This window comes from Ptychodera flava, chromosome 13 (genome assembly GCF_041260155.1).
Source record: "Ptychodera flava strain L36383 chromosome 13, AS_Pfla_20210202, whole genome shotgun sequence".
NCBI classification, from domain to species: Eukaryota; Metazoa; Hemichordata; class Enteropneusta; family Ptychoderidae; genus Ptychodera; species Ptychodera flava.
In genome coordinates, this window is record NC_091940.1 from 41,216,338 (window position 1) to 41,231,512 (window position 15,175).

At 37.8% G+C, this 15,175-nt stretch overlaps 1 protein-coding gene across 1 annotated transcript; it reads left to right on the forward strand.

Moving 5' to 3' along the window:
- Window positions 1-6: 6 nt before the first annotated feature.
- Window positions 7-11,854, forward strand: LOC139148471 (6-phosphogluconolactonase-like). Its single transcript, XM_070719935.1, has 4 exons — window positions 7-370; window positions 1,261-1,470; window positions 9,610-9,750; window positions 11,289-11,854. The coding sequence occupies exons 1-4, from the start codon at window positions 107-109 to the stop codon at window positions 11,406-11,408; spliced, it is 735 nt and encodes a 244-aa protein (XP_070576036.1). The 5' UTR covers window positions 7-106; the 3' UTR covers window positions 11,409-11,854.
- The last annotated feature ends 3,321 nt before the right edge of the window (window positions 11,855-15,175 follow it).

Sequence of the window (15,175 nt, forward strand, 5' to 3'; positions counted from 1 at the left end):
AAGTACAAAGGTCAAAGAGCAACAGGTCACCGATGTGATACGGGAAGCAGACAAGGCATTGCCAGGGACTGTTTAATCATTATCGTAGTCGAATCAACTTTAAGTCATGTCAGGAGGAAAAACCATTCACATTTACGATGAGAAAGAATTACCATCGAAAACATGCGCCTTTATTGCAGAAAAAAGCAAGCAGGCCATAGCAGCTCGCGGCATGTTCCATGTGGGCGTGTCGGGCGGGAGCGTTGCTAAATTCATGAGTTCAGGGTTGCCAGAAATCGATGGAATTGATTGGACGAAATGGAAAGTCTTCTTCTGCGACGAAAGAATTGTACCGTTCGACAACGATGACAGCACATACAAATATTTTAAAGTAAGTGGAGAAACACTGCTGCCCAAACATTGAGGGTACAGTGACACGAATATGTCGCGATGTCGTGAGTCAGCGAAATCTACAAAAGCTCCCATGACCATTTAATAGCTCTGCATGGCAGGGCTGTGTGTTACCGGCGTTACACTGACCTCCCACCACATGTGGTGGGAGGCCGTCTAACGCCGGTAACACACAGCCCTGCCATGCAGAGCTACCATGACCATCAGTTTGAATACATATGAATGAATGACAATGGAGGTAGAACAGAAGTTGTGAACGCATTGTATACCACCAGTCTTATAAATTCCTCGCCGCCTTCCCAAGGAGACAGGAATATTGCAAGGGTTTTTAATTGGAACTTATCAACTTTGCTATTTCAAACATTTTCAACTTTAAGTTCAGGCCTGCGTGTGTACTATAGCCCTCCTGAATATTCATTAAGCACCAAAAGATCAAACCTCTTGGCAAATTTGTCTCTAGGCTCCCTGGCAATTAAAAATGAGCAAGTCGTGAAAACTAATCAGTAGCACAGGAATTTTTTGATGATATTTACACTCCTGATGAATTTGGCTGGCATAATTACTTATCACCAACTGTTGTGCTCCAATTTCCAAAGGTGAATCTGCCTTGCATTAGTTTTTTAACTCTACAATTCAAATGTATTTATTGAAAACTATAGAGCCTGGGTGAAGCTTTCTCAATTTGTTTTGTCTGGGATATGGAGTTCCTGCTACAAACTTCTACCACCATGCATGGTGTTTCACATATTCTAAAAAGGAAAAATGACCAAAAGTATATTTTTTTCACGTTGATCACTTACATGTACACACTTTCACGTTTTCACATATATGTCTAAGGGTTTCAGTTATGTAGATTTTAATTTCTTGCAGGAAAACTTGTTCGGAAAAGTGAACATTCCAAAAGAGAACATCTTTGCTGTTGATCCTTCTTTAACAGTGGAAGATGCAGCCAAAGACTATGCAAAGAAACTATCATGTATTCCAACAGAAAACAACCTGCCAGTATTTGACATGCTAGTTCTTGGTATGGGTCCTGATGGACACACATGTTCTCTTTTCCCGGGTCATAAACTACTGGAGGTAGGCAAATAATGTTCCACATAATGCACATGTTTCTTTAACTAACAATTATTATTACGCTTGGAAAAATTAGGGCAATGTTTTCTTTTGAAGCCATAAAAGTGCAAGTACAACAATGTCAGAAGAATTATCTTTATCATGCCATTTTTGTGCAGGCAGAGTACCCTTTCAGCCAGTTTGATTTGATGTTGACTTACCTTGAATTTGATGGCATAAGGACTTATAGTTGGCTCAAATAAATTTGGTTAAACTTCAACAATTGACTCAAAATTACCAAGTGTAAGAATAGATATTATAAATGTGTATTTAGTCCCCACGGACACCGTCCGGGGGGACTTATAGGTTTGGTCATGTCCGTGCGTGTGTGCGTGCGTGCGTTCGTGCGTGCGTGCGTCCGTGTGTGCGTCCGTCCGTCCATTCACGCAGATATCTCAGAGATGCAAGGAGCGATTTCATTCAAACTTGGTACAAGGATTACTTCATATGTCATACAGATGCACGTTGATTTGTTTTGTGATACAATCCAATATGGCCGCCAGGCGGCCATTTTATTACGATTCTTTCATGTACAGAGCCATAACTCAGACATTTCAACCGATTTTATTCAAAGTAGGTACAAGGACATTGACCAATGTCATAGATATGCACGTCAATTTGTTTTGTGATATGATCCAATATGGCTGCCATGCGGCCATTTTGCTACGATTTTTTCATGTACAGAGCCATAACTCAGACATGTTTCAACCGATTTTATTCAACGTTGGTACAAGGACATTGACCAATTTCATAGATATGCACGTCGATTTGTTTTGTGATACGATCCAATATGGCCGCCAGGCGGCCATTTTATTACAATTTTTTCATGTACAGAGCCATAACTCAGACATGTTTTAACCGATTTTATTCAAATTTGGTACTGTTATGTAGGTCATTCCCCCCACACTCATCATGACCTGAGTTCAATTAGTCTAGAACATTCTCAAGGTCACTGCCCTTGATGACCTCACAACCTTGAATTCAATTAGTCATGTTTGGAATGTTCTGGAAAGTTGATTAGTTGTGTAAGGGAGATAATTTTAGAACAGTAATTAGCATGTCAATAAAAGTTCTAGATTGTTCTTATATGCCTTTATAAAAGGGACGTGCACAGCTTCCAGTCAGACTTTTGGGATCGTGTCTCTTGTGTGTTACTAAACTCCAGCAGTAGTCATTCTCAAGACTTTTCAGACCTTCACTGTCAACGCTGGATTTATACTGTGGTCTTTGTGCAGCTTCAAGCCTGCAAGCCAAGGACTGTTCATTCATCCGACTGACTGTTACAACTCTGAGACTGGAGCTTTTGCCGTCCCAGCTGAGATAAGTAGTCTGTACACTTTAAAGCTTGTATTCTATCCCTAACTTAGCAATTAGTTTTATTTTCGTAATAAATTTTGTTTAAACGTTAACTGCTGAGTTCACCCTTTTGTTCGTTTCTCTGCACGTAACAAATTGGGGCTTGTCCGGGATACGAATATTTTGAGCCGTTTGACAACATTTTGCCTACCTTTTCAAAACTACTGTATACTGTGAACTCAGCGAAATTCAATCATGGCGGAATTCAAGCCAGACGAATTTATGGATGACCTTGATCAGGACACATTTAATTCCCTCAGAAAAGACAACCTCATAGCACTGGCCAATTTCCTTAAAGTAGATGTCAAAAGATCTATGCGCAAGCGAGAAATACAGTTCAAGATTGCAAAACATTTAGTTAATTCTGGCCATTTTGAGGAGTCTGCCTTAAAAGATTATGAGCCTGAGTCTTCCTTAAAACTCAAAAAATTGGAATTAGAAATACAGGCAGATTTCGAGCTAAAAAAATTGGCATTAGAAAAAGAAAAAGAATTACAAATGAAAGAAAAAGAATTACAAATGGAAAAAGAGAGACAGGCATTAGAAAAAAAAAAATACAAATGCAGTTAGAAATGGAAGAAAGACAGAAAGAGAGGAATTGGAAATGAAAGAAAAAGAATTACAAATGGAAGAAAGACAAAGGGAGAAAGAAAGAGAGGAAAAAGAAAAGGAAAGAGAATTAGCAGAACACCGACTGCAGTTAGAAATAAAACGTTTAGAGCTTGGACAGTCAGGAAAATTCTTCCCTTCAGACAAGTTTGACATCACTAAGCATTTCAGGTTAGTTCCCCCTTTCCAAGAAAAGGATGTTGATAAATATTTCCTTCATTTTGAGAAAATTGCTCAGAGTCTGAACTGGCCTAAGGAGTCCTGGTCTATGCTTTTGCAGAGTGCTTTGGTGGGTAAAGCCAGAGAAATTTACATTCAGTTGTCAGTAGAGCAGGCTTCAAATTATGATTCTGTGAAGGAATTAATTCTCAAGGGTTATGAGTTGGTGCCTGAAGCTTACCGTCAGAAATTTAGGGATTGTGAGAAGGTGAAGGATCAAACTTATGTTGAATTTGCTCGAACAAAAGAACAACTGTTTGATCGTTGGTGTTCTTCGGAAAAGGTCAGTCAGAATTATGACAAATTACGACAGCTTGTTTTGATTGAGGAATTTAAAAGGTGCATTCGGAGTGACATCAAGACGTTTATCAATGAACAAAAGGCAGATACATTGGAGGTTGCTGCACGTTTGGCCGATGATTATTCATTGACCCACAAATCTTCATTTCTCAGCAAACCATCCAGTCCTTTTCCTACAGAAACAATGCAAGTAAATTTAACTCCTCCTTAAATTTCCAACAATCTTTCAAAGGACAGTAGGAAATCAAATGACAGCAGTTCACAGAGTTCAAGTAACACTCCCACATCATCAGATCCCAAGTCTCAATCTCCTTCTGACAAACAGTTTGGTACACTTTCTTGTAATTATTGTAAGAAAGACGGCCATTTAATGTCAGATTGTTTCAAATTGAAAAGAAAACGTGAAGGTCAAAGTGGTCAAAGTGGATCTAAGCCCACTGGCTTTATTTTTTCATCAACTCAATTAGAGTCTAATAATGTGTGTAACACATTTTCTGAGGTTAAACCCCTCTTATCCCCAATTAATGAGGTCAAGGTCAATTCTTCTCAAGATAGCATTATGGGTATTTTCGAACCATTTATTCATAATGGTTTTATATCACTTTCTAGTGATTTCTCTTCTGCTACCCCTGTCAAAATTTTAAGAGATACCGGGCTTCCCAGTCTCTTTTGTTGGCAGATACCCTGCCGTTTTCTGAAAGTCATTTTCAGGTTCTAAAGTTCTTATTAAGGGGTAGATTGTAATGACTACATTCCTGTTCCTCTCCATAATGTCTATTTGTCTTCGGACTTTGTTTCTGGACCTGTGACTTTAGGTATTAGGCCTTTTTTGCCTTTTGGAGGGATTCACCTTCTTCTTGGAAACGACCTTGCTGGGGACAAGGTCATTACTAATCCACTTGTGACTGATAATCCTACTTTAGATCAGGATCCAGAGCCAATTGAACAAGAGATACCCGATTTATTTCCTTCATGTGCCATTACTCGAGCCATGTCAAAGAAAACTTCCGAGAATCAAAATACTCTCAAAAATAATGTCACAGATGTTGACTTAAATGACACCTTTCTCAGTCAGGTGTTTGACACGGATCATTCCGTTATCCCTCGTGGATTTGCAACTTCCAGTAAACTGCTGACCAAAGTCAGACATTTTCTAGATCAAATCTCATTGCAGAACAACACAAAGACCCAGATATTTTGTCTTTGTTTGACAGGGTAGATGATGAAGGTAAAACTTCAGATAGCTCTGTTTCCTATTATACAAAATCTGGTATTCTCATGCGTAAATGGAGACCTCCAGATGTTTTGGTTGATGACGATTGGGCTATAAAACATCAAATTGTGATTCCAAAGCCCTATCGTGCTGAAATATTGCGCCTGGCCCATGAAACGCCCTGGCTGGTCCTGGGGGTCACTTAGGAGTCAGGAAAACTTATCACAAAATTCTCAGTCACTTTTATTGGCCTAATCTCAGGCAGGACGTAGCACATTTCTGTAAAACTTGTCACACATGTCAAATGGTAGGAAAGCCGAATCAGACCATTCCAAAGGCCCCTTTACAGCCAATTCCTGCATTTCAAGAACCATTTAGTAGGATTCTAATAGACTGTGTTGGCCCCTACCAAAAACAAGATCAGGAAATGAGTACATGCTGACAATAATGTGTACATCAACTCGGTTCCCAGAAGCCATACCACTGAGAAATATAAAGACAAAGACTATAGTGAGAGCTTTAGACAAATTTTTCACTTTATTTGGCCTCCCTAAATGTGTCCAGTCCGATCAAGGCTCCAACTTTATGTCTGGTATTTTTCAACAAGTAATGGATCAGCTAGGCATTAAACAGTATAGGTCATCCGCCTATCATCCAGAAAGTCAGGGTGCTCTTGAGCGATTTCATCAAACTTTGAAAAACATGATTAGGACCTACTGTTTTGACACAGAGAAGCAGTGGGATGAAGGAATTCATTTTTTGCTCTTTGCTGTTAGAGAGTCAATTCAAGAGTCTCTTGGTTTTAGCCCATTTGAGCTTGTATTTGGACATACAGTCCGTGGCCCACTTAAGCTCGTTAAAGAGAAATTCCTATCAGACGATGATGATTGTCTGAATATTTTGCAATATGTGTCAGATTTTCGTACAAAACTCTCTAAAGCATGTGAATTAGCCAGAGAAAATCTTGAGTCATCTCAGCAGTCAATGAAAATCAAATATGATAAAAACACCTCAAAACGGAAGTTTGAACCAGGTCAAAAAGTTCTTGTTCTACTTCCAATTCCTGGCAAACCACTCCATGCTCGTTACTTTGGGCCATATCTAATTGATAAGAAATTGAGTGATTTAAATTACATCATAATAACACCTGACAGGCGTAAACAAAAACAGCTATGTCACATAAATATGCTTAAGCCATATTTTGATAGGGATAATCCTACTATAACTCAGCCTGTCAGTGCAGTCAGTTCAAACCATTATGAAGATAGTGATACTGAAACTGACTTGAGTGAAAATACTCTAAACTCAAAGCTGGGCTCGGTCAAGCTTCAGAACTCAGAAATCCTGGAGAAGCTGGAGTCTACAAAGTTGGCACACCTCCAGCCAGAACACCAACAACAGCTGAAAGAACCAATCCATGAACATTTGTTCCAAGATGTTCCAACGAGGACAAACATCATCTACCACAACGAAGATGTCTGCGACAGTAATCCAGTGGAACAACATCCAGACGGACTGAATCCTGCGAAAGCGGAATATCTCCAGGAGGAAGCCAAGTATTTGCCGAACAATGACTTTATCGAACTCAGTAAAAATAACCGGACTTTGCCGTGCATACTTTATGCCAAATTCAGTGCCATTTCAAGTTTTCCAACAACAAATTGCAAGAAGATAGTCATGGGACATCCTGTTTGCTACTTTTCACACAAATTTAACAAATCTCAGAGAAACTACTCTACAATTGAAAAAGAGTGTTTATCTTTGATATTAGCTTTACAGCATTTTGAAGTTTATGTTACTTCTTCAAATCAGCCAATAGTGTTTATATTGATCACAACCCTCTTGTTTTTCTGCAGAAATTTAAAGGCAAAAATCAGAGATTGCTAAGATGGAGTTTAATGTTACAGGAGTTTAATCTTGACATTAGACATATCAAAGGCAGAGACAATTTAATTGCAGACTGTCTCTCTCGTATTTAGAGTTTATTGTTGTTCACTTTCAAGAAATTTTATTGTTGTTCACTTTCAAGAAACTTTACTTTAGAGTAAAAAAAAAAAAATTTGAGTACTTAAATCTTTTTCAAGATTACATTTGTAAAAGAAAGATTTTTCTTTGAAAAATTTTCTTTTTTTGAAGAGGGGGTGTGTTATGTAGGTCATTCCCCCCACACTCATCATGACCTGAGTTCAATTAGTCTAGAACATTCTCAAGGTCACTGCCCTTGATGACCTCACAACCTTGAATTCAATTAGTCATGTTTGGAATGTTCTGGAAAGTTGATTAGTTGTGTAAGGGAGATAATTTTAGAACAGTAATTAGCATGTCAATAAAAGTTCTAGATTGTTCTTATATGCCTTTATAAAAGGGACGTGCACAGCTTCCAGTCAGACTTTTGGGATCGTGTCTCTTGTGTGTTACTAAACTCCAGCAGTAGTCATTCTCAAGACTTTTCAAGACCTTCACTGTCAACGCTGGATTTATACTGTGGTCTTTGTGCAGCTTCAAGCCTGCAAGCCAAAGGACTGTTCATTCATCCGACTGACTGTTACAACTCTGAGACTGGAGCTTTTGCCGTCCCAGCTGAGATAAGTAGTCTGTACACTTTAAAGCTTGTATTCTATCCCTAACTTAGCAATTAGTTTTATTTTCGTAATAAATTTTGTTTAAACGTTAACTGCTGAGTTCACCCTTTTGTTCGTTTTCTCTGCACGTAACAGTACAAGGAGATTGACTAATGTCATACATATCCATGTCAATTTGTTATGTGATACGATCCAATATGGCTGCCGTGCGGCCAATTTGTTACGATTTTTTCATGTACAGAGCCAAAATACTCAGGCATATCTCAACCCATTTTATTCAAAGTTGGTAAAAGGACATTGACTTATGTCATACATATATACGTCAATCTGTTTCATGATATGATACAATATGGCTGCATGGCAGCCATTTTGTTACAATTTTTTCGTGTCCTTAGCCAAAACTTTGGCACGTCTCAACTGATTTTATTCACCAATTTTATTCAAACTTAGTACAAGGACATTGACCTATGTCATACATATGCACATTGATTTGTTTTGTGATACAATCCAATATGGCCGCCGTGTGGCCATTTTTTCCGATTTTTTCATGTCCGGAACCATAACTCAGACATGTATCAAGCAAATTTATTCAAAGTTGGTACAAGAACATTGATTTATTTATACATATGTATGTCGATAGGTTTCACGAGATGGTCCAATATGGCCACGTGGTAGCAATTTTGTTATGGTTGTTTCATGTCGAGAGCCATAACTCTGGCAAGTCTCAACTGATCTTATTCAAAGTTGGTACATGTACATTGACTTATGTCATACATATATGTGTTGATTTTTTAAATAGTAAGATCAAATATCGCTGCATGGCGGTGATTTTGTTACAAGTTTCTAATGTACAGAGCCATAACTCAGACATATTTCCACCAGTATCATTCAAAGTTAGTACAAGGACATTGACCTATTTCATACATATGCTCGTCAATTTGTTTCACGTCATGTAGCAGTAACATGTCAATTAGTGAAGTTTCATAAGTAGGCTGATATGTCAAGAAATACTGCATCAAATTCATGAAACTTTGTACGGATGTTAAGCTCACATTGCTTTAACATTGAAAAAGGCATTTATCAGTGTCATTTTAATTAATTTGTAATTGCATAAGTAATGAACTTTCCTAATTAGGGTGATATAGCCACACATTAATACAACATCAAATGTGATGAAACTTGATACAGATGTTGATCTCATAGTGTTGTAAATACTGCATCAAACTTAATGAAATATGGTACCAGTGATAATCTGTTACGTGTTAGGATTGTATGCAAAAATGTTTTGCAACATCCTGTTGATTAATTCCTAGTTGACTCATTTTATGAACTTTAGGATGGTGGCCTACATTGGTTTTATGTTTTCATCACCATGGAACTCATTCTTTGCCATTGAGCACCATCTGTATCAAAGTATTTTTATCACAGACCTAATTAATGAAGAGGACTCTATCCTCTGTGAGGACATGTAATCAAAGTACCCATTAACAAGTGGGGACTGTGTCATCAACGATGACTTGTTTATTGAGCATATGGTAATTTAAAGAACTATATTACACAAGATTGTAGGTTACATTTCTAACAAAGTGGTCAGAAATTTCAGTGAAAGATGGTTTAATGTAATTGTTCCAGTGCATTTAAAACAACACACGATCTAACAAAGCAAACATATAATGAATGTATATTTTGGATATTTATACATAAAAAAACCAATTCAAAGATAAATCAATATATTTTCTCTTTGAAAATTAGAATTGAGTAAATGCATCATGGACCTAACATTAATACAAAAACACATTTTGTTTTTCTCAATTGCATCAATAGGAGGCATCAGTTACAGTTGCTCCAATTTCTGACTCTCCAAAACCACCACCTTGTCGTGTCACACTGACTTTTCCAGTTGTTAATGCAGCAAAATGTGCCATGTTCATATCTGGTGGTGCGAGTAAGGCTGAAGTTGTACAGGTAAACATTTTGCCAAGCTTAAAGTTTTGCTCTAGAAGGTAGAATTAGTACTGGAGGTGTCTAAAAAGTTTACAAAGAAGAAGTTACACCGTGAATTCTTCAGTGTTCACATACTAATTACCCCTGCAACATTGTGTTCATTATGTTGAAAGTTATAGTAACCCATAATATTTACAGGGCTCGAAATTAGCGGTAGTCCCGCGTCCACAGACTACCAACTTTTCCCTGTGGCTACCAAAGTCCATGAAATGGTAGCCCACGTGGACTACCAAAGCCTGAGACATGAAATACTTGGCGTGCTATTTCCGTCACTTAGGGACGAGCTAAATGCAGTCAACATGCAGTTTCATTTGTTTGAAGCAATTATCCTTTCATCTGTGAAGAGTTTTTTCTGGTGACTATTACAATTTTCACTGCTATGTTATTGTTTTCACAAGATGCAGAGCGTTTGATACTAGAATGTTGAGTTGCTTTTCCGTGTGCAGTCTTTGCATGCCAGTTCACACTATGCTGTTGATCGGCAGCATACAAGACGTACTTGTGTCAAGTTTTGGTGTTTTGATGCTGAAATTTCACAAAACTGTCACTTCTGTATCCAGAGATTGTGTAATCAGTTTGATTTGAAATAGTAATATAAAACACTGTGTCAGTTAAGCTTGGCTGAGTTTCGCTGTCTTTTATCTATGGTTGTCAATCAGTATCAATGTATTACGTTCTGTATAGAGAGACTCGGGTGTAACAAGGCATACCAGTTCATAAAGATCATGAGAATATTTTTTTTGGTTTTTCTTTACTCAAGTTACAAGTTCTTTGGATGTATAAGCTTAAGCCGATTTGAAAGTGATAGAAAGAGTTAAAAATGTACATAAATTAGCATAAATTAAGCGTTCGTGACACATAACATGGTGTTTCTCGAGTGGAAGCCCCTAGTTTTACTGCTTTTTGTGTGTTGCTTATACTTGGACGAATACAGTATCCCTAAACTAAAATATTCATGGACTACCAGCCATTGTCGCTTGGCTACCGGCTTCAGAAAATGGTAGCCCAAGTGGACTACCAGGGCAAAAAGTTAATTTCGAGCCCTGCCATATACAAAAAGCTCTGTATTGTTGTCAGAGTGTGCTAAATGCAAAGTTAGTCAGCTCTGAGTTTGGTTCATTAATGCTTGACATTTCAGACTTCGAAGCACAAACGCTTAAACTTTGCTTGAATTTTTTTGGGGGGAGAGTACAAAAATTCAACATTTTTGGGGCAAAATATTGGTGTGAAAACCCTACAAAATCATCTAAAGTTAGGGTCAAAGGTGTTACTACTGTCACAAATGTGGAGGGTTTTAAAGTCTTTAAGTTTATCAAAAGTTCCTTACTAAAATAAAGTGTTCAAATGGGGTCCAATCTCTTCAAATTGGAACTTCACAGAGTTTAGCTTTTATAGGTCATCACTGAAGCTACCAATAGATACTAGTATTGTATCTACTGATTATTCACATGTGACAACATTGTTTCATTTTCTACTAATCTCTTCATTTCATTTTTTAGAGAGTACTTGAAGGCAATGAAAGTGAGCCTTTGCCAGCTGCCAGAGTGAAACCAAGCAATGGAGAACTGCATTGGTTTCTTGACAACGGTGCTGCAGGCGCCTTGAAAGCCAAATACTGATTTCAGCTGACACAATGTTGATGCAGGCTGCTACCACTCAGTACATTTCTCAGTCAGACATAGGTGATTGAGATTAGGCCTTAATAGCCCTGAACCTTGCCAGAATACCAGTCATGTGAAAGATTTTCCTAACTAAACTCTGTATGACTAAAATTCACTTAACAGAGCTTGACAGACCAGAACATAAATTCACGATACTTGCAACCTTAAAGGGCAGGAATGTGTACCACTAGATTCACACATCGATTCATCTGAGGAAGCTAGGGTTTAAAAGTCAGTATAGATGACTGGAAAATATCTGATGTGTACGGAATTAAAAATTTACAGAAAACAACAATCTGATGGGGGTTTCATATGGTACATGTATAACACTTTCTCTACAAACGTATCTTGTAAGGCATTGTTCTTCAAATGTGTTTTTTTCAATAAAAAATTGATAACCAGTATTCAGTGTACTTCTGTGACTGTAATGTCCATATCACCGTTAGGGTTGTATGCTTCTGAAAAGTCCCTGAAAGTTCTTGAATATAAACTTTAGTCCTGCAAAGTTTTGCGATAAATCATTTGATTTTCAACAATATTCTGTAATTCTGAAAATGATATGTATATGATATAACTTAAATATTATCATAAAGTGCTTCAACACTACTGAACAAAGTTCTTGAAAGTCTTTGAATCTTAGAGACTTTGAGTGAAGACATCCATATTTTGTTTTGTGCTAGCTTAAAAAGCCCCAGTAATGCTAACTATCGATGCTTTTTTTCATTATTTTTATTTTATCAATTGCAACTTTTTTTTCTTCTCTCCAAAGAATGTTGAAACAGTAACTTCCCTTCATAAATTAACAGGGACACAGGGTCTTGTACAGCGGGTTTACTATGCTAGGCATACTCGATATGCATTTATAGAAATGAGATCTAAAAACTGATTTCTTGGAAGGCTTCATTTTCTCTCTTTCGTAAATATCGTGCTGTCAAGATCCCCGGCTAGCGGCTGGACAGATGCAGCGAGCTCGAGCAGCAATGCGCGATTTACACACACGCTGTTGCGAAAGTTCTTTGACCTTAAAACCGGAGGGAAAACTACCCGCTCAGGTCGCAGAGAGAGTATTTCTTCTCTACCTCACGTTTGCGTCACGGGAGTATAATAATTTTGGCACTGTATAAGTGACCTATTAAGTATCTAAACCCCGAAGGATGGTAGATTCAGTCATTTTCGCCCGAATTTCACCGGATACAGCATTGAACAACATTTCATCTATTGATTTTTGCCGTCATTTATTTGTATTCAGTCATGAATTTTGTATTTCAAATTACAAACTAAGCTGTTTGCGACATTTTTTTCTCCCAACTCCAGTAATCGCAGAGTCGTACAAAAGCCGAATAGCGAAGGAACCGGTCAGAGCGCCGACAAAACTTTCCCTTCTTAAATAAACACGGACCCAGGGCCTTGTACAGCGGGCTTACCATGCCATGCATATTTGATAGGCATTTATGGGAATGGGATCCAAAAACTGATGTCTTGGAAGGCGTTTTTTCTCTCTTTAGTAGACTGTCATGTCGTGCCATCACGGTCCCTGGACTGCCAGACAAGCATGCAGTGAGTCAGGCCTTTATCTAGATCAACACTCACGCTCTTGCGAACGTTCTTTGACCTTGTAAACCGGAGGGAAAATTATACCCGCGCAAGCCGCGCATTGATGGTGTTTCATTTTTTCTCTACCTCACGTTCAGGTCACAGGAGTATAATAATTTTGGACCAGTAAAAGCGCCTTTCAAGTTTCGGAACCCGGAAGGATCGTGGATTCAATAATTTTCGCCAAATTTTCACCGAAATTAAAGGTCGTCTTTTATCAAACGAACCCAAAATTTTGGCAAGGATTGTACAACTTCAGGGGCGACAAAGCGTAGTCACTGTTGACTGCATTTACACAAATTCTTATATGATTCACGTGTATTTCGGATTTTTCACGTCAACACTATTACTGAGTAGATGAAAATGGCTAGGTGCACTGGACACGCGAAACTAACGACGATTTGTAATTTTCATCTCGCCAAATTTCCTTCGAGTGCAAAATATAGGTGAGTGCTATAGGGACATGTTCATCGGGTATTCCATCATGCCATAATAGTTACCAGTAAGCTTATATGTATTACCGGCAGCCGTGTTTGCGAAAGATATATGTGCGGTGCCAAAATGATTGAGAAGCGGGAATGCACCTCCACCCCCGAGACACTCCTATTCAAGTATTCACATCTTCAATTTTGACATCCTCTTTTTCATCTCATCTCATGAACTTACGATAGATGTACACGTTTCCCTGCTTTTTGTCTGCACGATCTTTGACATACATTGACACTTCGCAAGCGGCTATCTCACTACACACAGCCATTTGACTAGAAAGTTGAATATTCCCAAAAAACAATTAGGCCAAATTCTTTTACATAATTGGTTTGGAGACCATGTCATGAAGTAGATGCCAAATTTCACACTATATTTGTACATATGGTATTTCTTAATACACTGGTAGCATCGAACAAAACTTCACCATATGATTTTCGCCTGCATTCAGTTGTATTCATTCATGAATTTAGCATTTGAAATTTTATTATCACAAACAACACTATTTGCTACACTGTTTTCCGATCCTTGAAGGTGTCATGCTCTGAGTGAAGGTACCACAGTGAATATTGAATTATGCAGAGAATGATGTAAGTCATTGCTGAAAGAACTAGTCAAGTGTTGAATTTATGGCCTGAAATGACACAGAAGCTTTTATAGTGTTGCACATTTTAACTGTCACCAAACGACAGTACAAAGGTCTATCCTGGTTAGCTTCGATCGTGGAAATATTGAATGTGTCAGACCTTTCCGACATTTAATCTGTGCTTCATCATCATGTTGTTGTTATTTGTGAATTATAATTTATAGATTTATAGAACATTTGATCAGTTGAAAAATGCTCAATGACTGTCTATGATATATTTTTGTTGAAAAGTTCTATCATAAAGACTGATGGTATCTACTTATATACTTAGTAGATAATTCGACCTACCTATTTTCCAAACCCTTTATCGTGCCACTGTCACATAGGATAAACCATTTAAACGGCAAAACTACAAAATCTAAATCTTTGAAATTTTGCCCCCCCCCCCAACAAAAAAAATGAATACTTAGTGGGCTGCTGATGTAAGTGGGTTCAAGCCAAGTTGATCACATGACTAATATTCAAATGAGCAAAATGAATGTAAATATCAGTCAAAAATCTTACAGCCCCAATAGCTGTAAATTATATTCATTATTTTCAGGATTTTATTTTCAACACACAGTTCGTTCATGTAAATGTGCTAACTGAAGGACATCTACAGAAGTATCACTGCTCGCTGATTTTGACAATGCCTACGCGTTTTAAGAGGTAAAATAATAAAAGGGTGCCGCACTCATAAAATGGCGCCCTACAGAAAGTTAAAAAAGGCAGTATATTCTGCACATACACATCGTGACCATAAAGGAAACAAGCATGATGCAATTTATTTGAATGCACAACACACGATGGCCAACATTTTGTTGATGATATCTTTATTTTCTCTGTCATATGATTAGTATTTGTACATGATAGGAAATCTGAGATGATGTTAACCTTTGAATTTACATGCCACTTTCGACACTTATGACAGTGTTATACACTGTTTCAGTCTTTTTAATGGGTCTCATTCAAAAACTGAGGATATTTTAGATCAATTTATAACACATCCGAGCTATTAAAA

What these genes read in the sequence shown, in the direction of transcription:
- LOC139148471 (XM_070719935.1), top strand. Translation starts at nt 107, where the DNA reads ATGTCAGGAGGAAAAACCATTCACATTTACGATGAGAAAGAATTACCA. An exon ending in GCACATACAAATATTTTAAA is followed by an intron (nt 371 to 1,260) that starts GTAAGTGGAGAA and finishes AATTTCTTGCAG; the next exon opens with GAAAACTTGTTCGGAAAAGT. An exon ending in GTAAGGCTGAAGTTGTACAG is followed by an intron (nt 9,751 to 11,288) that starts GTAAACATTTTG and finishes TTCATTTTTTAG; the next exon opens with AGAGTACTTGAAGGCAATGA.